Source organism: Taudactylus pleione, unplaced genomic scaffold, assembly GCF_031769625.1.
Source record: "Taudactylus pleione unplaced genomic scaffold, aTauple2 ptg000229l, whole genome shotgun sequence".
Classification (NCBI taxonomy): domain Eukaryota; kingdom Metazoa; phylum Chordata; class Amphibia; order Anura; family Myobatrachidae; genus Taudactylus; species Taudactylus pleione.
This window is the reverse complement of record NW_028284631.1, coordinates 743,392-770,787: the sequence shown is the minus strand read 5'-3', so window position 1 is coordinate 770,787 and position 27,396 is coordinate 743,392. Positions and strand designations below refer to the sequence as shown.

Genomic DNA, 27,396 nt, shown 5'->3' with positions numbered 1-27,396 from the left:
CTGCAGACATTTACTGACTTTAGAGCTATAGTAATACATGTTTGGAGGTGGTTATTAGAATAATTCTGAGTCTTAGAGCCATGACTTGGATCTTTCTGAATGTTTTTTTCATTCTCTAGGAGTTTCTGATCTCCGATGACTTCAACAAAATGAACTTTGTGAAGACATACCCAGGTAATGTGTCTATGTAACCTTATCCTTATTAACTCACGCTGTCTCTTTCCGCTAATATAACCACCTCTGCTTACCCCTTACAGCTCATCAAAGCCGGGTGACAGAGGTCCATTTCTCTCCAGGCCCTGAGTGGGTGATCAGCACTGGGCATGATAAATTTATCACCTGGATGTGCACTCAGAGTGGCTCCTTGGTGGGCAGACATGCATTCTCCTCTTGGGCATCCTGCCTCCAGTATCCTTCTTTATTGATTTGTGTATCCCTCACACAGGGATTAACATTACATATTTGTTTGACCACATAGGATGAAACATGTCTTCCTTTATTTGTGCAAACGAGGTAATCTCACTCTACCCTTTTAAACAGCTGTAAGGTTTTCAGGTATGCCCTGATTAGCGTTATCACACACATCCTGCACTCTCTAAGATTGCCAATTCCCTCAACTTCTCATAATTCCATAGAGAAATATGGGGTGATGCTGGTGATGATCTAGCCAATAACTGACATTGTGCTCATACATGGAAGAGATATAGGATGTAGGGAGAGTCTGGTTCTAGGGGTAGTAAGGATGTCTCTAAGCTCTGCAGCAGGCTCTGTATAACAGGAGCTTTGATTGACAAATCTCCCATCAACCATGCGGCCAGATATTGTATATGTGCTGCGCTATAATACATGAATACATCAGGCACTGACATATCTGCCTTCGAGATAGACCGCTGCAGAGGAGAAAGAATCATCCTCAATCTCTTCCCTCTGTATTTTGTAAAGATTCTCAAGGCAGAATAGCTGGTGAGTTGCGCAATACATAAAATATCTGTGGCTGGAATACGGTTTTTATGATGACAACTGGTTGAGTGAGTGACGAGGGTCGTTACGTCTCCTTATTGCCTTGTTATTTTATTGATGATTATTACATTTAACCCTGTATAGTCTTGCCCTTTTTATAGAAACTTACTCCTAAGTATTTGAATGAGTTTGACCAGACCAGTTGATATTTTGAGGGCACATGTCTGTAGGTCAGATGAGGAACTAGTGATTTGTTCCAGGCTACTCTAGTACCATAATACTCAAAAGAAAGGGATCATTAGGGAAGAGAAGAGCTTCATCCACACAGAGCATTTTGTTCTGCAGTCAGTGTGTTGTCAGTTACAAATAATAGAAGCTAGTGTTTCAATAGTAATGTCAGCAAACAGGGCAGGGGCTACCCCTGCATTGTGCCTCTCTATGCAGCACTCTTGTCTGTGAGGGAAAGCCATCCACCAGAACCGTTGCCAATAACCATTTCTAAAGCATCTTAACTTACTTTATATTCAGCACGGATTGCAATTGCAGCCGCGTACGCCGGTCGCCCGAATGTTGCGTACTGCCCATGCACCACATTGCACGTGCGCCGCGATCGCACTGCAATTATGCACGCGGACTGTAATCCATTGCAGAGTGGGTCACAGGCCGTGAGCATTTGGAGGGTGGTGACGGGGGAGTGGTTGCAGAAACTCAGGTGTGCCTGTCCGTTTGAACTCCATTGCATGGGCGTATATAAATTAGCCACTGCGATTGCCTATGCAGCTTGTGTACTCACGGAGTGCGACGAGACTTGCAATTACTGAGACAGGTCAAACCTGCTGAAATTATGTGTGACGGGCCGATGTTCTCCAATGTAAACTGGTTCGGTATGAAATACCGCCAGACCCATGTCCGGCGGTTCAAATCCTGACGCAGGAAGACCAGCACCAGTGAAGATCCTGACAGCTAAAAAGGTAAGTATAACTAACCCTAACCCTCCTTTAGGGGTACCTAACCCCCCCTAAGTGCCTAAACCTAAAGTGTTGCCGCAGCTTAAACCCAAGTCTCCGGAGGGTGGGTGCCTAACCCTAACTCCCCTTCCCCTAGCCTAATGCTCCAGGGGGGAGGTGCCTAACCCTAAGTCGTCGCTCCCCAACCACAGTTATCAGTGCCCGCCGCCCGGCTTACCTTCGTTCAGTAGCCCAATTTCAACATAATCAGCTGAGGATACACAATACCTAAGAATCCACCGTTGGCTGCATCTAGGGAGAGATTAATTTTTGTTAAGAAAAGAAGCGTGCAGAGAAAAATGTCTATTCCCCTCTGTGGAGTTGTCCGTGCGTATCTTGCACCTGATTTGTTTATAGTTCTCATCAGTACGCACTCAAACCTCATCTATACTAGGTGCAAAAAATACACCTCCAAACAGACCTATTTTCCCTTACAGTCCAGTTCTGCCTCTTCATTTATAATTGTAGTTGACAGCAAAATGCATCAAGGCCTGCTTGATCTACTATGTGTGAGTGATAGTTTGAGTTGCATGGCTAGTGTTTTAGGCAGGGATTTTGTATTTTGATTAATGAAATAGATTGATATAACATACATTCTTTATTAGGTTTGGGCGAACCACTATAACATTTATGACTGTGTATTCCATTTTTCTTCTTCCTCCATAGGGGACATAGGGCCTGAGTCAGACCCGCTCGCGAGCTCTAAGCGCTCGTGAGCAGGTCGATCTTTGGCCACTGCGCGTGCGCACGCCGGAGCCGGCTCCGACGTGCGCATGCGCGAGACAAGGCTAGCGACGGGCGCACCGATGCTACGAGTCTCGCACCAACAGGGGGCGGCTGTCGATTTTGATCGACAGCTCGCACCGTTTTGGAGGCGTGGCGGGGGGGTGGCTTCACAAACTGAGGCGTTCCCAAGCGAACGCCTGCCGTTTGTAGGCGGCCCCACTGACATCACCAGTGATGTCACTGGGGCTTGCGGCAGACGAGAACCTAACGGGTCTTAGGATCTGTTCAAGCAGTTTCTATTTTTCTTTTATTTGGCTGACAAGCCTGTTGCATGACGGGTTGGGCCTCCGCCAGCTTCTGCTTTTCTCAGAGATTTGGATGGCGACCACGACGCACACCTGGGTAAGAGGTGTAGTCTTCCATGGCTACTTGTTGACCTTTCTTGGACATCCATCAGCCTAGTTTTTTTTCCACAGGTCTTCCATTGGATCAAGAAAAAGCAGGAGCCTTTCCATTCCCTCCCTACTGGCCTCCAGGGTCATTGCTTCGGTTCCCCCGTCTCAGCGTGGCAGAGGCTTCTATACCATCCTCTTCCTGGTTCGGAAGCAGAATGGTTCCTTACAGCCAATCCTCAAGCTGAAGTCACTCAACAGGTACTTGCGTATCCCCAAGTTCCGCATGGAGTTGCTTCGCTCCATCATACTAGCTCTGGAGCCGAGGGACTTCATGGCCTCCTTAGACATTCACAATGCCTATTTGCATGTTCCCATCCAGCTCAGTCACGAGCACTTTCTCAGGTTTGCTGTTCAAGAGGAACATTTCCAGTTTCTGGCTTAGCCATTTGGAGTTTCCATGGCTCCCTGTGTCTTCACGAAAGTCACGGCAGTCATGGAGGCTCATCTTAGGGTAGAATTTGGATTCCCCTACTCCGATCTGGACGACCTACTTCTCCTGGACCAGTCACCGGAGGTTCTCGGGGGGAATACATTACTCTTCTGTAGACCTTCTCCAGGCCCACGGATGGATAAATTTATTAAAAGAAATCCTCTCTGACTCCATCTCAGGACATGTTTTATTCGGGGGCCTTACTATACTCCAGGGTTCAGCGGGTTTTCCTCCCTGCAGAATCGGGACATATAGGCCAAAATTCACTTATTTCTGCGTCACTGCCGAGTGTCTATACACTCTTGCATACCTGTTTCCTGGGCTCTCTGGTCTCCACCTTCGACATGGTGGAGTATGCCCAGTTTCATTCATTCAAGTCTCAATCGATTGTGGTTTCTCGTCTCGGTAGGTGCGTCACTCCCTTTTGTGGTGCCTCCAGGAGTCCCACCTGGTCTCTGGTTCTTAGGGCTCTTTAGTCCTCTCCTTTTGAGCCTTTGGACACAGTGGACATTTGTTGGCTTACGTGGAAGACTGTCTTCCTTCTTGTCAGAGCTTCTGCCCCGGGGTTTTGGATTTGAGCGCATTGTCCTGTTGCTCTCAATTTCTGATCTTTCGCCAGGGCAGGGCTGTTTTTCAAACACTATTGAGCTACCCTCCTAAGGCTGTTTCCAGGTTTCACATCAATCAAGAGATCGTGGTCCCTTCGTTCCATGTTCCGGATTTTTCACTGGAGGAGGCCTCCTTGGATGTCAGGCCGGCCCTCCGGATTTATATGGACAGGACAAACTATCTCCGTAAAACTAATGCTCTCTTTACCCTGTATGACTTTCACAAATGGGGTTGACCTGCTACTAAGCAGTCTTTGGCCAGATGGCTCCATTTGACTATCCACCACGCTTATGCTGCAGCGGACCCGGCTGTGGTGACGGCTCATTCTACCTGGTCGGCGGGAACTTCTTGGGCATCCCGTGGGCCTCTGCCCATGCGTTTCTGAAATTCTATTCCTTTGACTTCTTAACCTCTGAGCAGTTATCTCCACAGCTTAGGAACATGCCCTCCCTTCGTGGATTAGCATTGGGACGTCTCAGCCAGAAGAAGAAAAGGAGATTTATGTGCTTACCTGTTAAATCCTTTTAATCGATTCCATAGGGGACACAGGGCACCCACCCTGGCTTTCGGGGCTCTGCTCTGCTTCCGGTTACCCTGTCCACATATGCTGTGTGTTTGGACCTGTGTGTGTGTGCCGGTCTTCCTTCTCCTCCTTCTTGCTCCTCACCTAATGCTGGGTACACACTTTCCAATGTGTGCCCCGATGATATGTCGGCCATACGGTCTGACATATGGTACCGCAGGTATACATTTAGCGATGTAATGAAGGATGGAATTCCATCCTCATTCCATCCTTCATTACCTGCAACGGAGCCACGTGGGATATCGTCCGGTTTATCGTCCAGTTGGCTGATCGGACGATATCGCATGCAATCGTGGGCGCGCGCAGATAGTCCGTACACACTACGCGATCCACATGAGCTATCGTTCTGATACATGTCGGAATGATAGATCGTTCAATGGATCGCATAGTGTCTCCCCGGCTTTAGGCTTGCTAACTTAACAGGCTGCCTGTGGCTTGGGGCGCAGCATAGGTGAGAGTAAGCCTGGGCTGCTGGGTAAAAAGAATCAACTATTTGGTGCTCAGACTCCTACTCACCTGTCTACACCCAGCGTAGAGCCTGTTACCCCTATGGAATCGAAGAAAGAAAGGATTTTTACAGGTAAGCGCACAATTCCCCCTATTCCGCGCCCCCCCCCCACCCAAAAAAATAAATAAAATAAAAATAATTTCCTGTGTCTATATTTGAATAATCTAATTGGATGATCTCTGTAGCTGAGCTAGGTCTGGACAGATCTACTTGTATAACGTAAATAGAAATGATAGCGCACCTTTAATGTTTTTTGAATTGCTTCCTGCTTACAAATAATAGGAACTGAACAATATAGGTAATGGGGAAGCGCTGTGTGTTTAAAGTGAATTAGAGGGTGTGACGTATAATAGTATGTTATAAAATGGTTGAAAAAATTATTGAAATAATGTATATATGTGATATATTTCATGCATGTAAAGTATATATGTGAGAAATTATGTTATGAGTGAAATGGCAGTCATCAAAAATACAATATGAAAAAAGAAAACACAAAGGGTGATGAGATTCCTGCTGCTGCAGTGCAATATACCGCATATATACATTCTTTCAACCAGTTTACGACATACTATTATACGTCTCACCCTCTAATTCACATTAAAGATCTACTTATATATACAGGTTGAGTCTCCCATATCCAAATATTCTGAAATACAGAATATTCCGAAATACGGATTTTTTTGGGCTTGACTGAGATAATGAAACCTTTGATTTTTGATGGTTCAATGTACACAAACTTTGTCTAAGGCACAAATTATTAAAAATATTGTATAAAATTACCTTCAGGCTATGTTTATAAGGTGTATATGAAACATAACTGAATTTTATGTATGTACACAAACTTTCTTTGAGCCACAAAATTATTGAAAATATTTGTATAAAATTACCTGCAGGCTGTGTGTATAAGGTGTATATAACACATAAATGCATTCTGTGTGTATATTTGGTTGCCATTCCTGAGATATTTCATTATGCTATGCAAATATTCCAAAATACGGAATATTCCGTTATCCAAAATACCGCTGCTGCTCCCAAGCATTTTGGATATCGGAGACTCAGCCTGTACTATAGATCGTATGATGTGATATACTGATAAACTATGTTATTACAGCTGGGCATAAGGAGAATAGGCATGATCCTGTGATAAAATGTACTCTGCAGGAAGTAAATGAGTAGTTTATACCAAAGTTGGCTGTTTTATAATGTGCGTGCTTTTATCTCAAGTTTTTCAGAGCACTTGTCATAGAGAGATCTTTGCTTAGCCTAATGTGGTTAATCCAGAGAGAGACAAAAAAAAAAAAACATTGAAAAATTGCTCTTAAAGCATTCTTTCTTTGAAAAAGGCGGCAGCAAATTTACCTATTTGTCAAATACATCCTGTAGACTCAGCACACAGGCAAAACACTGTGGTAAATATCTTTAGGCAAGTTACTATATCCTATGGGTGGGAATAGTCATTGAAAAAATAAGAGTTATGGTAGACTTACAATTGATAACTCTTTTTTTTTTTTTTTTTTTCTTCAGTCCATAGAGTCCACAGGGATACCATGGGGTAATGTGCTTGGAGAGATCCAGGTACCAAAGAGTTAAAGCTTTCAGCTCCCAGTGTGCCCTGGGTCGTCCTCCATATATACCCCAGCCACAGGCCTTCAGTTTTGTAAACAAGCCTCAAGACAGGAGAAGGAAAGAGGAGAAAGAAGAACAATTGTACACCAGAAACACTCTCACACAAAATGAGGGAATCCGTGACCGAAATAAAAATTGCCCAATGCAGCCAGGTGCGTCAGGGTGGGTGCCCTGTGGACCCTATGGACTTAGAAGAAAAAGAGTTCTTAATGGTAAGTCTACCATAACTCCTATATTCTTCTTCAGGGTCCATAGGGATCCACAGGGATACCATGGGGATGTCCTAAAGCTGTTCCTCTAAGGGTGGGGGGCACTCCTGAGCCGAACTAGTCACCCAAAGGAAGCATCCTGAGAGGCAAAAGTATCAAAGACGTAGAACCTAAGAAAAGTGTGGACAGAAGACCACGTGGCTGCCTTGCACAATTGTTCACCAGTGGCACCACAACTAAATGCCCACGATGGCCCTACAGACCGAGTAGAATGTGCTGTCACTGTGTTTGGGACAGGGAGATCAGCCTGTGTGTACACCTGAGATAGTCATACATAACCATCGAGCCACGGTCTGCTTGTTAGTTGGCCATCCTCGTTTGTGAAAACCATATAATACAAAAAGAGCATCTGATTTTCTAACAGTTTGTACGATCCACATATATACGGAGAGCACAAACTACATCCAAGGAGGCTTCACCTACAGAGAGGTCTGGAGCCTAAAAAAACTGGAACTACAATTTCTTCATTTACATGAAAACAGGACACTACCTTAGGAAGGTAACACTTTTGTCAACCATTTCAAGTCTACAGAGTCCAGAGGTTCAAATGGGGGAGCTTGTAACCCCTTAAGAACCAAAGACAGATCCCACGGTGCTACCGGTGGGACAAAAGGAGGCTGAACTCCCTGAAAAAAAAATTCTAACATCTGGTAATGAAGCAATATTTCTCTGGAACCAGACTGACAATGCAGAAACCTGCACTTTCAAAGTGGCCAGGCAGAGACCATGGTCTAAACCAGCCTGGAGAAAAACCAGTACCTGGGGAAACCCTAAACACCTTAGGATCATACTTCCTATGGGAACATCACTTACCAAAAGAATGCCAAACCCTGTAATAGATGCGGGCAGAGGCAGGCTTTCGTGCTCTAAGCATTGTTTGAATCGCAGAGGTGGAGAAAACTTTTGGCTCTTAAGATGGAAGATTCAAGAACCACGCTATCAAAGCCAGACGAGGTAAGTCCGGATGCCGGCAGGTACCCTGCATTAACAGATCCATCCGTAGAGGAGGAGGATACGGACTGTCTATGGGGATAGATTTCGTATGTCGATGAACCAATGACGTCTGGGCCACTAGTATTACTGTTACGCATTCCTGCTTGAAATTTCTGAGAACCCTTGGGAGGAGGGAAATCGGAGGAAAGAGATACGCCAACCTGAATTCCCATGTAACTGCTAGTGCGTCGACGAAGGTTGCTGAGGGTTCAATGGTCCTGAACCTGTACCTGGGGACCTTGTAGTTGTGACGTGATGTCATGAGGTCTATGTCTGGTAGGTCCCATTTGTTCACCAGGAGTTTGACCACTCCCCGGCGTGTATGTCCTGACGACTTAGGCAGTCCACTTCCCAATTGAGGACTCCCAGGATGAATATTGCCGAGATTGGCGGAAGATGACGTTCTGTAAAAATCACTTCCTTCATAGCTGCATGACTTAGCGTGCCTCCCTGTTAATTGAGATAGGCTACCGTGGTAGCATTGTCTGACTGAATCTGGACCGGCCTGCCCTGAAGCAGGTCCTGTGCCACGATGAGTGCTTTGTATACTGCTCAAAGCTCCAGAATGTTTATAGGCAGATGACTTTCCTGATTCGTCCATCTTCCCTGAAAGATGTAATGACCTGTCACTGCTACCCATCCGCGAAAACTAGCGTCCGTGGCGAGAAGCACCCAATTTGGAATTCACAATGGTTGACCTTTTGTCCAGATGATCCTTTTGTAGCCACCACAAGATGAACCTCTGGAGTGAGAAGGATGCTCTGGGACTTTATTAGATTATACTGTCCTTTCCTCCTGGAGAGAGTCAATCTTTGCAGAGGCCTGGAATGAAACTGAGCCTACTTAACCATGTCGAAGGTGGATACCATTGATCCTAGGACCTGCATCGCTGATAGAATGGATACCCTTTGCTTGGTAACTAGATTGTGTACTCGCAATGATAGGGCCGCAATCTTGTCCTCTGGTAGAAACACCCTTTGTACGTGAGAATCCAAAAGTGCTCCCAGATGTAACATCTGCTGTGTTGGAGAGATAGAGGATTTCTTCCAATTGATGATCCAGCCGTGGTTTTGTAGGCAGGCTATGGTCAGTTGAAGATGGTGCTGTAAAGCAACTGCAGTTTGTGCCAATATCAGAAGATCGTCCAGATATGGTAGTATTCTGATTCCCTGACGCCTGAGATAGGCCGTCATGACCGCAATTATCTTGGCCAAAGGGCAGTGCCTGAAATTGGTAATGTTTTTGTAGGACAGCAAACAATAGAAATTGTTGGTGCGATGGCATAATAGGAACATGCAGATACGCATCTTGAATGTCCAGGGAAACCATAAAATCTCCAGGCTCTATTGCCAAAAATAATTGACCTGAGAGTTTCCATACGGAAAGGGTTTTTTAGATTTAGAATAGGGCGAGGAGACCCATTTGGTTTCTGGACCAAAAATAGATTGGAATAGTAACCCCTTCTTTGTCGCAACACAGGAACTGGGATTATTACCCCTGCAGCAGGGAGTGAATGGCCTCCTGAAGGGCCAAGGCCTTGACCACACCAGATAGAGGATCTGTAGAAAAAAACTTCTGGGGAGGATGCCTCCAGAAAGTGAGGGCATACACCTGAGAGACCAATTCTCGGACCCAGGCATCTGTTGTTTGATGCCAGTGATCCACAAACTGAAGAAGTCTGCCTCCCACCCTGGGAGGCCCGCCCCATCTGGCCAAGAGTTTGTCATCTGGCTTAGAAGATGGACGTCTGGCCGACCCAGACCTCTTGCCCCCCGGATGTCCTGTAAAAACTAGACGGCTTGGAGGAAGATTGTTCCTTTGCTCGTCCCTGAGGATGAAAGAACCGGAAAGAAAACTGCCTAGATTTTATTGTACAGGTTGAGTCTCCCATATCCAAAATGCTTGGGACCAGGGGTATTTTGGATATCGGAATATTCCGTATTTTGGAATATTTGCATAATATAATGAAATATCTTGGGATTGGGACACAAATCTAAACACAGAATACATTTAGTTTCTATTAGGGATGTGCAGGCTCGGATAGGTTCGAGTTTGCACGTGGAGTTCGGATTTTTCCCTCCAAAAAAACGGAACTCAGAACGAGGCAAAACGTCATCTTACATGGACGAACATCATCATTCCTGGACAAAAGACCAGGGTAGCGCTATTGGCTGCAGCGCACAGCATTTTAGCCGACTCGGGAGCCAGGGATTGGCTGTAGTGGAGCACGTCCCCGGGGACACACACATTCTACAAAAGTGAGTCCCCGGTCCTCAATACCGGGTAAAACACGCACTATAGCGCATATTTGCAAAATCTGCAACTCCAGCCACAATAGCTAGCGACTTATATACACGCACACACACACACTAGTATTGTGGACCCGTCGCTAGCTATTGTGGCTGGAGTTGCAGATTTCTTTTTTCCTCTTTCCCCACCTTTCATATTTCTTCCCATTTTAACGCTCTCGCTCCCATTTCTGTCTACATCCCCCTTTTTGTTTCTCCCACTTATCCTGTCTCTCTGACAACTATTATTATTAGACTAAAGGGGGCACAGGTTATTATTAAAAGCATGCCTATTATATTATAAGGTGGCACAGATTCTTCTACTAAAGCAGCCACAGACATAAATGTATTTGACTAAATTGGGCACAGTTGGCACAGTGCTGTGTCTAGGAATCTGGGGCTGTATTATATGCCTTGTCCTTTGTGGGATGGTCGTGCCCCTATAGTTGATAACCACCCCTATCTAATGACACGGAGCCCAGGCATATTTGGGAATGTCAGTGTGAAAAATAAGGTCTAGTACATGTGCTAGAGAAATCATTTGTGGCTTTATGGTGACTGGGATTCCATCTTCATGACAAAGGTCTGTGTGACCAAGGTTTGAGATTATTTCTTCTGTGATCTGTGTATGACACCAGATGATCCTTTACAAGATCTTGTACAGGTATGATGAAGACACAAGATATGCCTTTGTTGGGGATTTCTCTGGGCAGGTTACACTCTTGAAGCTGGATAAGAGCGGCTGTACTGTTATCTCAACACTCAAAGGACACGAAGGTAATTGCTGATGTAACCCTCCATGCTGAGATCACACACTGCAGGTCCTCCTGGAAGCAAATTGAGTTAAACTATAACTTTTTATATACTTGCTGTGATGTAGATTGAAATCAGAGCTGTAACGATATTTTAGTGACCTGGGTGAGAGAGAGCTTTGGCGCCCCACCTCCCATTTCTCCTGGCCTAGGACAAAAAAATAGTTTTACTTATTTGTAAGCATTTTAAATGATCTATATGAGAGTCTGACTTACTGTCCTTCTCTACGTGATGGGCTAACAAATGAGAGAGCGATCTATCCACTGCGCTGAGACAGGTCAGATGGTGTGCTTATATCTCAGACTGTCACCTTCTCTAGGACAATATCACATACCAAGGGGTGTTATTCAAGGGAAGCTGCTTATAAAGGGGCATGTAGAGGGGAATGATGGCACATAAGGGGCATGTGGAGGGGACCCAGACATCGCTGATCGGCAGACGGCAGTAGAGTAATAAATGGTTTTGGTGCTAGTATGTTTTAAATGCCTTTGAGAAAGGTAAGTGCATGTGACTATATAGCTTTTTCCCCATTTTATGTGCGCAGTATGTTTTGTTCATGAGAAAATATTTTACTGTACAGAATCGGCTTCAATAGATTTTATTTATTTTTTTTCCCCTTCCTTGTTTGTATTTTAGGCAGCATCTCCTGTCTTCACTGGGACCCTGTTCAGAGGTATCTCTTCTCTGGGTCATCAGATCAGTGTATTATCTTGTGGGACATTGGAGGGAGGCAAGGACGAGCCCTAAACCTACAAGGACACCAGTAAGTATCTGCTTTGTGACTGCGCTCAATACAGGAATTATCTGTAACAGCAAACTAGTGGGTCTGACCCTTAAACTGGGTACACGCTATACGACAGTGTGACCGATGTAAAGATACATCGCACATGATCTGGCATACGACGCTGCAATGTATTGTTACGTGCTGCAGTAACAGTACCGTGTCGTTCATTGCATCTGACTTGCAGGACAGCAATGAATGACTGTCAGGAACGACAGATCGGGCGTACACACAATATGTTGTGTACGATATATTGTTCCGATCCTCCTCATGACGTTAAATTGTGTATACCCAGCTTAAGCCAAGGCCTCAATTTACTTAGAACATAAGACTAGGTCATATAGACAACCTATGACACACGTCATTATCTGTAGAGCATAGAAGGAAGTTACATTATTTGTCTTTGTACATTACTGAATATATGGATTGAATTTTTCTGTAATTTAAGTGACACAAAGGATTCTGCCTTATGTATACTTCAGGGCATAACTTTGATTTAGGAAACATCCAGGGCAAACATACCTGTTGCCGACTCTGGCGTTCTTATGCTGGATACACAGTGGCCGATATATTGGCCGATCAATTGATCGGCTAATATATCGTGCTCCCGTCGGCCAGTGTGTACAGCCGATATGTCTGTGAACGACGTCGTTCAGGCATATCGCATTGGCTGTGCTGCACAGCCGATGAACAGATGTGTGCAGACATATCTGTCCATCAGCAAGTGTGTACGGGCGACCAGCCGATCGCCCGTGCACGGGGGTGCCGAGAGGGGGCGGGCCGCGAGCGGGTACTGATTACCGCTCCCCATCCCTCACAGTAGCCCAGCATACGCTGCTGTGTGCTGGGCTGCACTGGGAGACTGTCCGAGGCTGCTAAAGCAGCAGCCAGAGAGTCTCCTATGCCAAAGGGGGGAGTGATCACGCTGATCGGGCCCCCCATTGGCTGTGCGCAGGGCTGAGGGGCACACAGCGCCTTCCTCCCTAACACGCAGCGCAACAAATGTTTTTCAGGTTTTTTTTCTTCGAAGTGGGCGTGGCCACAAAGACCCCAATTAGGCCACGCCCCCTACCCGCTCCCAGGCCGGCCCGACTTGCTGCAGCATGCAGATGATGGTTGTTCAGTGTGTATGAACGACCATCATCTGCAGATATATCGCTATAGTGTGTACCCACCTTTTAGAAGCTTTTTTCCTGTGTAATGATGTTTGCTTGTTTTTGTTAGTGACAAGGTGCAGGGGCTGTGCTACCTACATCTCACACGGCAGCTGGTCTCCTGTTCAGTAGATGGCGGCATCTGTGTCTGGAATATGGATACTGACAGGGAAGAGGTAACAAACTTCTAATAATTTGAATACTGATTTTTGTGACAATAGTACTGTTTAAGAAAACAAAGCATAATTTAACAATCAGTATTTGTGTATGTAAAGACAAAGGCCCTGATTCAGAGCCGCTCGTAAGCGGCCGCTCGTTCGTTCTGACCGATGTTCGCACATCTGCGCATGCGTACGGATTTTAATACGCATGCGCGAACCAGTCAGTGCGGCCGAAAATCGTTTGTTCGCTATATAGCGAATGCCTGCTATTTTGAGTGACAGAAGGAGGCGTATGTGGGTGGTAACAGGGGAAGGTGCTTGAAAACGGGGAGTGGAATTCTAACGCAGGCGTGCTTAAAGGTCAAAATGGGCGTTTTATGGGTGTGCATAATTAATACAGCAGCGTCACTGACCGCGTCACTTGTTTTTTTTACTCAGAACTGCTCGCAAAATAGCGGTTGAAAAAACAAGCCACAAGAATAGCGAGCAGTTCATACGCTGTTCGATGTACTCGATTAATCTAATAAATAGCGGACATGACGTATGGTGCGAGCGGCAAGGGGGCGTATTTTTCAAAATTACAACCGCAAGTTTTGCTCGCTCGTTCAGACTTAGAGGCGTGAACAGACCGCAATTAGCGAACGGTTCATTTGAATAGCCACCCCTTGTTTTAGAATGAACGACCGCAAATAGCGAGCGGCTCTGAATGAGGGCCAAAGGTTGTAAATGCCTACACTATGCTCTCCTACAGATGTGTCCTCATACACCTAACCTTTTTGCACCATATGGAGTGAGATGCCTGGCACTACAGCCATGGCCAAAAGTTTTGAGAATGACACAAGTATTGGTTTTCACAAAGTTTGCTGCTTCAGTGTTTTTAGACCTTTTTGTCAGATGTTACTATGGCAGTGGTTCTCAAACTCGGTCCTCAGGACCCCACACAGGTCACATTTTCCAGGTCACCCAGCAGGAGCACAGGTGTAGTCATTACTCACTGACATTTTAAAAGATCCACAGGTGGAGCTAATTAATTCACTTGCGATTCTGTGAGGAGACCTGCAAAACTTGCACTGTTTGGGGTCCTGAGGACCGAGTTTGAGAACCTATGGTATACTGAAGTAAAATTACAAGCATTTCATAAGTGTCAATGGCTTTTATTGACAATTACATTAAGTTTATGCAAAGAGTCAATATTTGCAGCGTTGACCCTTCTTTTTCAAGACCTCTGCAATTCACCCTGGCATGCTGTCATTCAAATTCTGGGCCACACACTGGATTCAAGTTCTCAATGGGATTAGGGTCTGGGGAGTTTCCTGGCCATGGATCCAAAATTTCAATGTTTTGTTCCCCGAGACACTTAGTTATCACTTTTACCTTATGGCAAGGTGCTCCATCATTCTGGAAAAGGCATTGTTCGTCACCAAACTGTTCTTGGATGTTTGGGAGAAGTTGCTCTTGGGGGATGTTTTGGTACCATTCTTTATACATAGCTGTGTTCTTAGGCAAAATTTTGAGTGAGCCCACTCCCTTGGATGAGAAGCAACCCCACACATGAAGGTAAAAAGGCAAAAGACAGATGTCCTATACTGTACCTTGACGTGAAGATCATAGAGGATGGGGGTGGGTATGACATTTGGCTGAATCCTACATGATGCATCATAACCACACTGTTCAGACAGTTGGTTAGTAAGGCAGAGATAGCAAAGAGGAGATGCTCACAGCTTCCTAAGCTTGTTCATAGCCTAAATAATTAGCTTTAAAGATGTCAGGCATCCTGATAGTTACTTCAGATATGGATGTTGTAGTATTGGTGTGAAAGCCAGGCCCAGTTACCTATTCACTTCTCCCTTGTATGGTATTACTTATAAATCTGTACTGACATGGATATAGTTATAAATGTAATCTTTGTTCTCAGATCCAGTTTTTATTAGATGTATTGTGGCAAAAATATAAGAGACTGACTGGAATGTCTTGTGGGTCCTTAAGGCCTCCGCTGGTGGGTGAAGAAAATTCAATATTTTCTTATTTCCTCTAGATACATATATACATAGATATGCAATAGTTCAACATGCTACTAAATGATAGCTGTTCTGTCCAGAAAAAATAAACCGCAATATAAATCCCATTTGGCAAGACAACAAAACAAGATGTCATTCCTGGTAAAGCCAGTGCATCATGAAAATGTGAAAAATTTGCAGAGCACTATAATAAATACTATAATACTAAGGTACTAGTACTGACCACTGAATCATTCCAGTTCAGTTTGATAATACGGAAGCATCAGATGGCTACATAATAAACCTAGACCATCAAGCTACAGAATGTTGTCTTATGTGGGCTACCCATGAATAATGCCCGATTCCCCGTTCTGCTGATCCGATCTGCCAATCGGCAATCTAAAATGCTGATTGACAGATATCGAAGATCGGTGATCTGTCAGAGAAGCCGTAAAATTCAACATGTTAAGAATCCTTTACTTGCCGATTCCGACCATTTTCAGGTCGATTCAGGGAATCGAGATTGTCCAACATATCTGATCTCTCGAATACCCCAGTGTTGGCAGACCGTGGAATCGCACCAATAGCTGCCTGATATAAGGGCCCCATAAGTCGAAGATGTGATAATGAGCTGGGGTGTGAACACACCACATGTGCTGCAAATGGATGTCATTAAAGGGAGAATAGATGTTGTGATCTATTATTGTACTCCTCTAAATGTATTTCATGGGGAAGAGTTACCTAGCTGTGATATCCCTCACTCACTGTATTTAAGGCTCCTGAATGGTTAGAAAGTGATTCCTGCCAGAAATGTGCCCAGCCTTTCTTCTGGAACATAAAGCAGATGTGGGACACCAGGTCACTGGGATTACGTCAGGTGAGATGGGAGATGAGTCTTTTCTCCTTTTTATTCTTCTTTATTTCCAACCTAACTTTTTCACTTTTCTTTGAGCCACCTTCATACTCCCTCTTTCTTGTCTGTGTAGCACCACTGCAGGAAGTGTGGAAAGGCCGTCTGTGGAAAATGCAGCTCCAAGAGATCCAGTTATCCCATTATGGGGTTTGAGTTCCCGGTGCGGGTCTGTGACTCCTGTTATGAAACCATTAAGGATGAGGAGTGAGTATCACGGAATACTGGGGAACTTATTCTCACACTCGTATATATTTTCTCTTTCAGCAGTAGGGGGCACACAGAGGGTGGGTTAAACTTACTCCTAGGAGTCAGGGCACTGGAGAGATCCATCTCTTCTCTGTAACTCCCTTGGTTGGATGTCTCCTTCCCCTGCCCTACACCCTCCAGGTGAGCGATCAGCCACCATTTGCGTACACAGCCTTTCATGACTACTAACTAGGAATCACCAAGTCCTCTAAAGCTGTAGTACGGGGCACAAAGCCTTTTACAGGTAACATCGATGAATTGTGTAAAATAAGTCAGAATTAATGTTTTTAAAATAATCAATTCAGCTAAAATTGTACAATTTCTAATACATTCTCGTGAAAAATATCCAGTTAAGTGATAAACTAGCAAGATATTAAATACTGGCACTTCCTATTCCTGGACAAAAGTCCAGGAATGATGTTTGTCCATGCAAGATGACGTTTTGCCTCTTTCTGAGTTCCGTTTTTTTGGAGGGAAAAATTCGAACTCAGCGTGCAAACGCGAACCTATCCGAGCCTGCACATCCCTAATCCAGACCAAGTAAAGTAGTAGTGATCGCATCCAAAAATGGGTTAAATTGGTCTTAGAAAGTTTGTCTCAGTTAAAGAAGCATAGGTACAGTAAGTAGTAGACTTTAGTGAGCCGGCATAAATTGCACCACAAAGCTCATATAAGCAATACAGCCATGTGAATATGCTTCGGCTACCACATGATGGAAGCGCTTTCATAACAGAACTCCTAGGCGGTCAGTATGACTACATGTTACAGTACAAGTGACCACCTTCCCCCCTAGGTTAGGCTCCTGGAGAATGGTTTGTACGAGTCAGTAATGGAGCCTTCCTGTAGTGGTGATGGAGTAAAAACTAGTCAAGATGATGGGAAAGAACATTTTGGACCAAGGTCAACCTATTTTTTTATTTTCAATTGACTAATTTTGAATAAAGATTTTAGAGATTCACAATAAAACAACAAAACAGACAATAAATATGGTAGCTGTGGAAAATGGCATGTAACAAGGAAGTTCCAATCCAATATAGATAACTGAGTAATAAAGGAATAACATTCCAATATTGAATATATAGCAAAACGTTGGGCAATGCTGCACAGAGGAGAATAGGGGACTAATAGCCAATGGGAGGTAATATGAATACATGTCAGTCTCTCCTTTATCTGGCCAATAGCAACCCAATGTGGGGAAATATTTCCATCCTACTGTATGTTGAAAAAATATACTAGTAGTGATATTGGTAAGTCAGCGGTGCTCCCCAGAGCCTTAGATTATCAGTATTGAATTAAGGGAGAAAAATGGGAAAAAGACTTTGGGGTTAATCCCATTAGGTGCGAGTTGCTATATTTATTCCGAATTTGCACAGCGAATTAATTTTGCAACCCAATTAGCAACTCGCACTGATCAGCCAGGCTGAATTCGCATTTTAAGATTAAAATGTGGGGACACTGTGCTGAACCCCTTGGACACCCCCCCCCCATGACTAATTAGGCAATTGGAAGTTTCCAATTAGCTTAATTTGTCCAATAATTACATGTCATTTTTGGGGGTAAAAAAAAAAAAGTCCTCAAAGTACCCCAAAATCAACTTTTTTGTTAGTTTAGACACCCCAAATTTAATTACAATCATTTTTTAGTTGAAAAATTTTTTCTAATCTTTTTCAAGGTGCCCCCAAAGTACCCCAAAATCACCTTTTTTCCCTACTACTTTTTGCATTTTTCATTTAATTCGTTTGAGATTAAACGAAAAGTTTTTGGTTTCTATCATTTTCTTGCATTTAAAAAAAACAAAAACACAAATCAGCCTTTTGACACCATTTCAAAATCTACAGTACCTTCCTAATGCCCACAAAACAGCCTTCTATATGGTCCTGCTAACGAAATGATCCATTTTGGGGGGTTCAGGATGGTCTCCCCACATTTTCATGCATTTCTCGCAAATCTCATTTGGCAGTCAATTCGCACCCCTCCGCTGCGAGTAGTGCGAATAGGTCTTTTTAACTGGATTGGAGAATTCTTGGGAGCGTGCTTCGCTCTGATGTGTGCGAGTTTCAAGAAATAAACTCACTATTCGCAACTAATGGGATTGAGCCCTTTATGTGGTGGCACACGTATAAGGAAATGGATACTTATTTCTCTGAGCAGTAGCAGAGAGTTTGGTACTCTAAATATCTGGCAAAAAGCTTAAACTTGTGAACTTCAGTTTCTTTAGGAGTCTTCTGAGTGATGTCTGTGAATAGTGAAGCAGAGACTGTATACATAATGACTGCCATGATGCTTCTGAGTACCTGGGTACTCTCGCTGCACTCTGGCTTCATATTTCGGAGGCAGACACTAAGGGCCCGTTTCAGCTCCGCACGCAGTGCCGATATTTACGCAGTTTGAGCGATTGTTAGCTGTTGCACATGCAGGTAAGTTGCACCCGCAGCAATTGTTTTGCGATCATGCACACATAGAGGATTCACTCACAAATTGAGTCACAGGTAGCGTTTGGGGGAGGTAATGGGGGGGGGGTTAGTTGGAAAACACAGGCGTGTCAGACCGTTTAAACACTGTTTTCTGGGCGTACATAAATTAGCCACTGTGTTCTTGCAGCAGGAGAATCCTCTGCGTGTCTGGAGACCCGCTATGTCTGCGACAACTTAGACTTGCTTAGAAGTTTTGTGTGTGAGCGGCGTATGTGAAATGTTTTCAGTAGGCATCTCTAAGCGGGTCCGTCATTGTCATCGCTGCGATATTTCACGGATTGCAATTGCAAAAATATGCTATTTTCATACATTTCTGAATTCTAAGGTGTATATTTAGTAAAGGTCGATTTTGGCTTTTTGGTGTATTTATAGGTGATTTTAAGTCGATTTTACCAATCAGGGATGTTCTAAAGATAAAACCGAATCTCGAAAAAAATTGACCATCGACCAAACATCAGTACTTTCACTATAGGATCCCCTCATTCACTAACAGTGGGACTGGAAATCGACTAAAAACAGTCAGACAAGTTTGGGAGAAGCATGCACAGATCGCTATGATCTGTGCATGCTTCTTAGGGTTAAACTAGCCTGCAGAGTTTAAAAAAAAAAAAAAAAAAAAGGCATAGGGTCCTAAACCCATAACCAGCCCTGGACCTTTTTAGCTTGGTCTGGTCTGGAAAATCGGGGGAAAAACCGTTGTGAGGTTCCCCCTATTTTCCAATAAATAGCACCAGGCTGAGCTAACTGCTGTGGTAATTTATTTTATTTATTAACAGTTTCTTATATAGCGCAGCATATTCTGTTGTGCTAAATATTGCCCTGGCTATGAAGTATTCCAGCAGTAGGTGGGGCAAAATGTTCAAGACGTTGCAGCAGTTTTCATCACCTGTGTGAAAACTGGTAAGCAGGCACGATCAACAGATAAAACCTTCATCCTGGAAATGGTCCCTCTATTCGTCGTTTAAAGGTTAATATCCGGTGGGGACAACCAAATGTCAACACCATGGCATCTCTGCTGAAGCACAAGGTGTCCGCACATGGTGAGTGGAGGCATTTCTGGTAGATGCCTTGTTGATTCCTTGGAGCGCTATCTGACTACATGATTGTTGAAGCACTAAAGCTAAGGGTTTTACTTAGTGTGGTTGAGGCTATGCTCAAGGCTCAAAATCCTTTTTTGGACCAGAATTACCAGGGTTTGGAAGATTTACATTGCCTGGTGTGGAGTAAAGACGTTCCTACCTCTTATTTTTGCATGGACAGCATGTTGCTATTTCAGCAGGGCAGTCTGTATTCAGTGGAGATTAAAGGGGTCATTCAGACCCGTTTGCGAGCAAAGGACGCTCGCAAACGGGTCGATGTTCCCCCACTGCGCATGCGCACGATGGAGGGAGCTCGACGTTCGCATGCGCGAGACCCGGACTGCGACAGCCAAGCTGTCGCTCCGGGTCTCGCACCAAAGGGGGCGTGCTGTCGATGTTGATTGACAGCACGCCCCCTTTGGTGGGCGTGCCGGGGGCGTGCCTGCCAGACGGAGGCGTTCCCATGGGAACGCCTACCGTCTGGAGCCGGCCCCACTGACATTACTAGTGATGTCAGTGGGAGTGATTTTGGCTCTGATAGAGCCAAAATCACTCCTGGGCTTGCGGCAGCGAGACCCTACCGCAGGGTCTCCGTCGCAAGCCCGATGGTCGCGATGGTCAAGACCATCGCGACCATCATCATGGACGCTCGCATATGCTGTCGGTGGTCACCCACAGCTATGCAAGCGTCCAAGAGGACGCTCCATTTTCAGGGAGGAGGGCCCTGATTCAGAGCGAGCGCTCTGGTCAGAGCGTTCAGCTCTGAATCAGGCCCTAGGTTTCTTACCTGGAAGGTTGCCTTCCTGTTAGCAATCTCGTCAGCTAGGAGAATTTTTGAGCTGGTGGCTCTGTGTTGTATGTCTCCTTTAATCATCTCCCATGATGACAGGGCTGAACTTAGAACTGACCACATTCTTTTCATATGCAATTGGTCTCCAGGTCCCACCTAAATCAGGAAATTGAACAGCGGGATCTCTTAGATCCTGAATGCCCTGGCAATGGCCAGAGAACAATGTCCTCATGAGCCAGGACTTGTTCAGGACAGATGGCCTGTAGGTTCTTTATGATGTCCACAAGAATGGCTGGCCAGCTTTGAAGCTTTCCAGTGAATTATTTTAGTAATTTGACAGCCTTGCCTTTAGGCAGGACTGCCCCTTCTGGAGAATTAGATCAGTGAGAGCCTTCTCAGTAATGTGGCATAGGGCAGTTGTTACGTGGCTACCTGCTCTGCTTCCAAAGATGCTATATTAGGACTGCAAGTGTTAAGCTTACTTCCTTAGGTACAGCTTTGGTATTTCCCCATTGTAATCCAGTTTCCCTGAAAAGAGAGAATAGGATTTTTGTACTTTTATTAAATCATTTTCTTGAAGTCCATTGGGATACACTGGATACCCTCCCTTTTTATACTGTTTCGTTTCTGTACTAGTTCATTGTTTCTTTTATTATTATCCTCATTAAGGTTGTGGTTTTCGTTTAAGAACATTGGTTATCTCCTCTCCTTCACATTCTGTGCTCCTGGCCTGTTCTTTGGGGCTTTGTTAGGCAAAACAGACATTCCCAGGTAGCCCAACTGCTATAGAGGGGGAGGGGCTTGAACATCTTGACGACTGTAAATTTGAAGTGCCCAAGCCCCTCTCACCACACTATGCCCATGGTGTTTTGGTACTGTCCTAAAAATGCATGATCTTGAAGTTTCTTTGTAAATTTGAATACATCCTACTATGAGTTTAAGAATAAATTCTCAACCTGAAAAGGCAAAATAAAATGAAGTTTAACATCTTTTGAATTTGTTCAAAGACTGTAGACAAACTCATTGTATAATGGGGCATAGCGACTGTACGGGTTCTGTTGTAGTTTAGTTTTAAAATCTTTATCGGAAGCTTTCCGGTGTGTGCTGAGCTTAGGAGCTTTTATCAGAGTCCGATCATTCATGAATAAGACCTACTCCTCTTCTTTCTCTTTTACTTTCTTTTAGCCGGACATCATTGGCCACTTTCCATGAAGGTAAACATAACGTCTGCTTCATGACCATGGATATCTCCGGAGGGATTATGGTCACATGTGGAACAGATCGGCTAGTTAAGGTATCTGATGATCTACTTGTGCAGCCATGTCCGGTGTTCTGAACTATAAGAGTTCTTTATTTTTAAAGTGCAAAAGTGTTACCACCGCTGTAGTACATTGATGGGTTTTAGGTGGTGGTGGAGAGAAATCTAGAACCAGTAATGGAGCACAGTTTAAAATCTTTTTTATATACAGAGATAGAGATATATATATATATATATATATATATATATATATATATATATATATATTAGTGTATATGGGATAGCAAAATAAAGTTTTCAGATTAGTTGTCCAGCATTGCAGGAAAAATTTGATCTTTGTCCAACCAACCGCAGCCTCTTCACATTGAAAGTACCTTAGCACCTATAATATGTTACTTGTGTATCTCTCTGTATTCTATTTTTTTCAAAGTCTATCGACTTATACCAAAATGGAGACACAACAATACCAGTCGTCTCCCTAGTACACTAGGTGGTGCCCTTGGCACTTTGTATAACTGCTCTCCAGCTGGAGAATGAGAAAATTTTGCAGAGTTAACAAGTACATAGCATTACTGCATCTAGTTTAGCAGTGCATCCTACAAGGCATATTAAAATATGAAAAATAAACCTTCTAATAATGGCAGAATTGGAAATTCACTTAAAAGTGAGATTCTCCAAGCCCCTGATCCAGGGGGGCCCTCACTGCACACCCTGCACCCATAGTATACTTGCCTTGTGCAGGCAAGCAGGTCCCTTCTCCATAGGCCCCATCTTCCCAGTGACGTCTTCAGAAAGATGGAATGGCACAGTGAGATACTTTGGCACTGTGCTATTGCTTTAGCTCTCTTGTGTGCATGTTCCATCTAGGATAGCGCTTGGATGAGGAGAAACCCGCTTGTCGGCAGAAGATAAAATGCAGGGTTTGTGATGCGGTGGGGGGGAGGGGGCTCTTCAGGCTGCCACTGATCATCTTACTGGACCTGGTCTAGAAAGAGAGTAGTGTTACTGTATCCTCCAGTAATCTGATGTGTATCTCTGCCTTTGCCACACTCCCCCAGGTACAAGGCAGGTTCTAGAACCATTAAGACGACCTAAAACCATTACTTTCATTTGAGGGATTAGAGATCAACATGCTGATTTATAGCATCCTCAATATGGATTTGGATTACTGGTCATTTATCAGGAAATACCATAATGTATAGAGTGTGGTGCACGTCACACACCGCTATTAGAGGCCACATAAGTTTCATTGTATGCATATGTTGCTAAACTTAAAGAAGCTCCTCAAACTTGTACATAGCTGTAACCTGTTTTTTGTGTGTCTTTTTAGATCTGGGACATGACACCGGCAGTGGGCTGTGGCTTGGCCACTGGCTTTACTCCACGCTGACGCCACTGAGTTGAGTTTGTCCGGAATAAAGCACCTTATCTATGGAGACGTATGTTGACACCACCTCACCCAGGGCGTTATGCCCCTGCCGTACGTAGCCTATGGAAGCAAAGCAATGCAACAGCTCTCCCGAACGAAGAGGTGGAACCTTAATCTCTCAATAGCTGTCTACCATTATCTTTAACTGTTCTGCGTGCTCCAACCCTCGCTTTTGGGATAAACAAAACGGTTGTTTAATATATTTTAGCTAGAATCCGCAACAATTCCAGCGGTGCAAGGTTTTTGATTTTTTTTCAACCAGGCTTATGTGGCTTCCGAAAAACATTTCTATGTATTCCGTATCATTTCACATCAAAGACCGCTCTAATCACACACTTTCTAGTTATACAGTCTCCATACTTTTTTTTTTTTTTTTTATTACGTCATTGGACAAATTCCTTGTAAACTATTTTGTTTTTAAAATCTACACCAGCCTTGCGCACAGGAGAGTCTATGATCACATGTTGGGTGTATGTACTGGTATATTTCTATGATCAGAGGCCAGTGCTGGTTATGTTGAAAGTAGTTCACTGTATGGTTTGTAAGGTGTTTGAACTTCGTCGTTAGTAAACAGATGTAAACACGCCCAATCTGTTTGTAACCTGCTGAATGTTATATGACCGTGTTTGTGTTACGGGGAACCTTTCTTGGTGTGTTTATGCTCTGTTTAGATTAGAAGTAAGGTGTTATCTGCTTAATGACCGTATTACGGAAATGGGAAGATTCTACCACTCAACTCACTTGTGTGTTTTCTGGATCTTGTGTGCGGGTCTCGTTGGGATGTTTACTTTTTGGTCCGTCCTAAAGCATTTGTTAATTTTGCATATTTATATAAATGCCATTTATTAGATGAATTGTTTTTGAACTTCCTAAAGTAGATAAGTTTGGCAAATCCATTTATCACCTGCCTTCCGTACTCCCCACAAAGCTCCCACTTTGCCCTATTTCCTTTAGGTTCTCTTACTTTTTGGTAGCAGAACTAGAAATGACACATTGTGTTAGAAGAAAGTTTTCTAGTTACACAGAGAACTATAACCAACTATAAGTTGGGGATATAAGAGGGTGCATAGTAATGAGCCATAGTGTTTATTTTACACCACAGCTTTTTATTATTTAGTTGGTTGTCTAGTGCAGTCCAAATCAGCCAGCAATAAGACGTTATCTTGTGGGTGTCTGCTGAAATATGGTAAAGGACTAAATAGGACCTTTTGTGATCAGATCAGCTGCAAAACCGTTTTTGATTGGATATTCCGTTGCTTCAACCCACCACCCATCCAGCAATAAAGAGACCCACGCATTTCCCCTCCTGCTCTAGTCTCTGAAGCTACTGATGACTAATCTGATGAATGACGACAAAATAAGGAGAGCCCCGTACTGTATATATTTTAATCCGTCAATGTCTGTCATTGGGGATCTGTCAGGAAAGGCCTTTATGGCACTGTCTGTCTGCAGAATGTCTTGTATATCGCGCTGGGTTAAGTCACCATTCCACCCACTGTATATATTTATATTTTTTATGATCTGAATACTGCTGTTTTTTTATTACATCTGTGTGTGGTTCATCAGAGTATTTCTCATAGCAATGGGTTTTGTGGTTTCGGTGCTGAGAGATTCATCGCGCCAAGTAGAGCTGCCATCAGTGGCATTCTTATGTGTCAAATCTGATTTTAGGGTTAAACCTCCTTCATAACAAAATGAGCTTTTGCATTAACATTAAAGACACAGCGTCACTAATATATATTCAGTGATTTCTTCATTCGTTTGCGTACTTACATGCTACTATTTAATGCCCACATTTGTAAACGGGTACACTGGTTACGCACCCCCTGCACTGGCTGCTGAACAATAACCGATCACACACGTTAAATTCCTTATTCAGGCGACAGTCAGGCTGCATCTCCTGAGCGGTTTGGGGAATTATTTTTTTGTTTTCACCTCTACAAATTGGACATGGTATTTGCCAGCTTTGATGAAACGTTACATGTTTAATGAACGTGTTTTTTTGGAAATTTTTCTAGTTCACTGTTTGATTTCCTTACCACTCTGCAAACCATGATGACCACCCTATCGCCACTAAACTATATCACGCGCGTCGCTGGGATTGCAGAAAGTTGCGGGTGATGGGTAGTTTCGCCATGTGTAGAAAGTTCCCCGTTCTTTCTCTGAGACATTGAAGCACAAATTTTATTTTAAAGGGTAAAACAATGTCTTTGCTATTGATCTGTTACTGTAATATTCTTGATTGCACCCCTTAATGCTGGGGTATGTTACAGTGTACTACAGCTGCTTCAGTGTTAGACCTGAATATTGTTTGTCAGCCTTGTGCTCTGAATTGAAGTCTGTACGTGAGGGTTCCTTCTGGTTATAATGGTGGTGCCCACCAACATTGTCCCATCATTTCTTGAGTTTTAGTGCATTTTGGAGACGTGTCCAGTTGCCTTCTCCATGTACTCCTGTTTAAGATCATTGTACTATTAAGTGTCACCTTTTTTTGTCATTTATTGTCAAATTTTTTTTTTTTTCCCCCTAATAAAAGCATACTTTTCTTTTGTCTGTTTTTTTTTTTTTAATATGTTCATGTTATGCTTATGCATTGTCTTAAAATATAATGTGTAGCTCTGTAGAATAATGATAGTAATGCATTAGAAGGCCGTGTACATGGGAAGTTTTAATCCACCTACAGATTTGTCCACATACATCTATCCTCCGTGCGCTACAAGTTGCGCCACACACAACGCGGGAGCTCCGTGTGACTTGGTAGCGCCGAGCATCTTTTGTGCGACTTTTTACCTTCAAATGCGTCTTATTTGCACAGTGCGAATAGGAAGAACAAGCAGCTTCTGCTGATTAAAATGATATTCAGCATGCCCATGTTCCCTGTGCGACTGCGGGGTGTATCTGCATGCTGAACACTATGTTACAGTGTCACAGCTGTTGACTCTGTAACGTAGCATTTTGCATGCAGATACACCCACACTCGCTCATGACAGAACATGGGCATGCTGCATATCATTTTAATCAGCAGAAGCTGCTTGTGCTATCTATTTGCATCGCTGTGTGAATAAGACGCATTTGAAGGTAAAAAGTTGCACAAAAGACAATCGGCACTGCTGAGCCACGGCATGGCGCGACTAGAAGGGCCATTTAATGTGCAAGGATGCTAGATGTATGAGGACCCATCTGTATGTTGCTTATTTTTAATAGAGTATATGGAAACCAAATGTACACTAGGGGTCATTGACCACTATTCAAGAAAGTTCTGCCCATGCAGAAAAGTTCTGAGTTATGTTTTTTTTCCTATTGATCATTGAATAATTGTGGCATATCTCCTGAAAACACCTGTTTGCAAGTATTAAGAAGGTCCCTCCATTTCCAACAGCAGCCACAGCCCCCATAGATTTTTACGGGCCTGCAAAGCTGTCAGATTTACCAAGCTCTGAAGATGGTTTTAGCCTATGGTACACATTTCGCAAAAATTACTGGAAGTGGCTGCCACAAATGACAGCGTATGCGCAGGAGTCCTGATAGAAGAGTGAAGAGACCACTGATACGGTCACTTCACTCCTAACACATCGCAGGGATGGGCTCCTTTCTGAGACCCTGTCCCTGCTGGGTTATATTAGTACATTCAGGTGAAACTTAATTTCATATTGCTGCGAATAGCGGCTATAAGAATTTACAATTATCAGGTCTAAAACCTGGTAATTGATAAGTACCCCTTTTGTGTTTTGGCACAAGTTCTCATAGAGATCAGTAGTGTCCTTGGGGTAGGGAACCCCCATGTATTTGGGTGGGTCCCCACTTCACTAGGGATTCCAGCCCTATGGTGACAAATCAAAAATGGTTG

The 27,396-nt window shown here is 43.8% G+C and overlaps 1 protein-coding gene across 1 annotated transcript in view; it reads left to right on the top strand.

Moving 5' to 3' along the window:
• WDFY1 (WD repeat and FYVE domain containing 1) overlaps window positions 1–26,098 on the top strand; it is a 41,879-nt gene extending 15,781 nt beyond the window's left edge. The window contains exons 4-12 of the mRNA XM_088479182.1: window positions 120–174; window positions 258–408; window positions 11,119–11,231; window positions 11,904–12,030; window positions 13,273–13,378; window positions 16,136–16,237; window positions 16,347–16,477; window positions 22,048–22,156; window positions 23,451–26,098. Coding sequence (XP_088335308.1) covers window positions 120–174; window positions 258–408; window positions 11,119–11,231; window positions 11,904–12,030; window positions 13,273–13,378; window positions 16,136–16,237; window positions 16,347–16,477; window positions 22,048–22,156; window positions 23,451–23,510 — 954 coding nt within the window. The 3' untranslated portion in view covers window positions 23,511–26,098. The remainder of the gene's footprint in view (window positions 1–119; window positions 175–257; window positions 409–11,118; window positions 11,232–11,903; window positions 12,031–13,272; window positions 13,379–16,135; window positions 16,238–16,346; window positions 16,478–22,047; window positions 22,157–23,450) is intronic.
• Window positions 26,099–27,396: the final 1,298 nt, after the last annotated feature.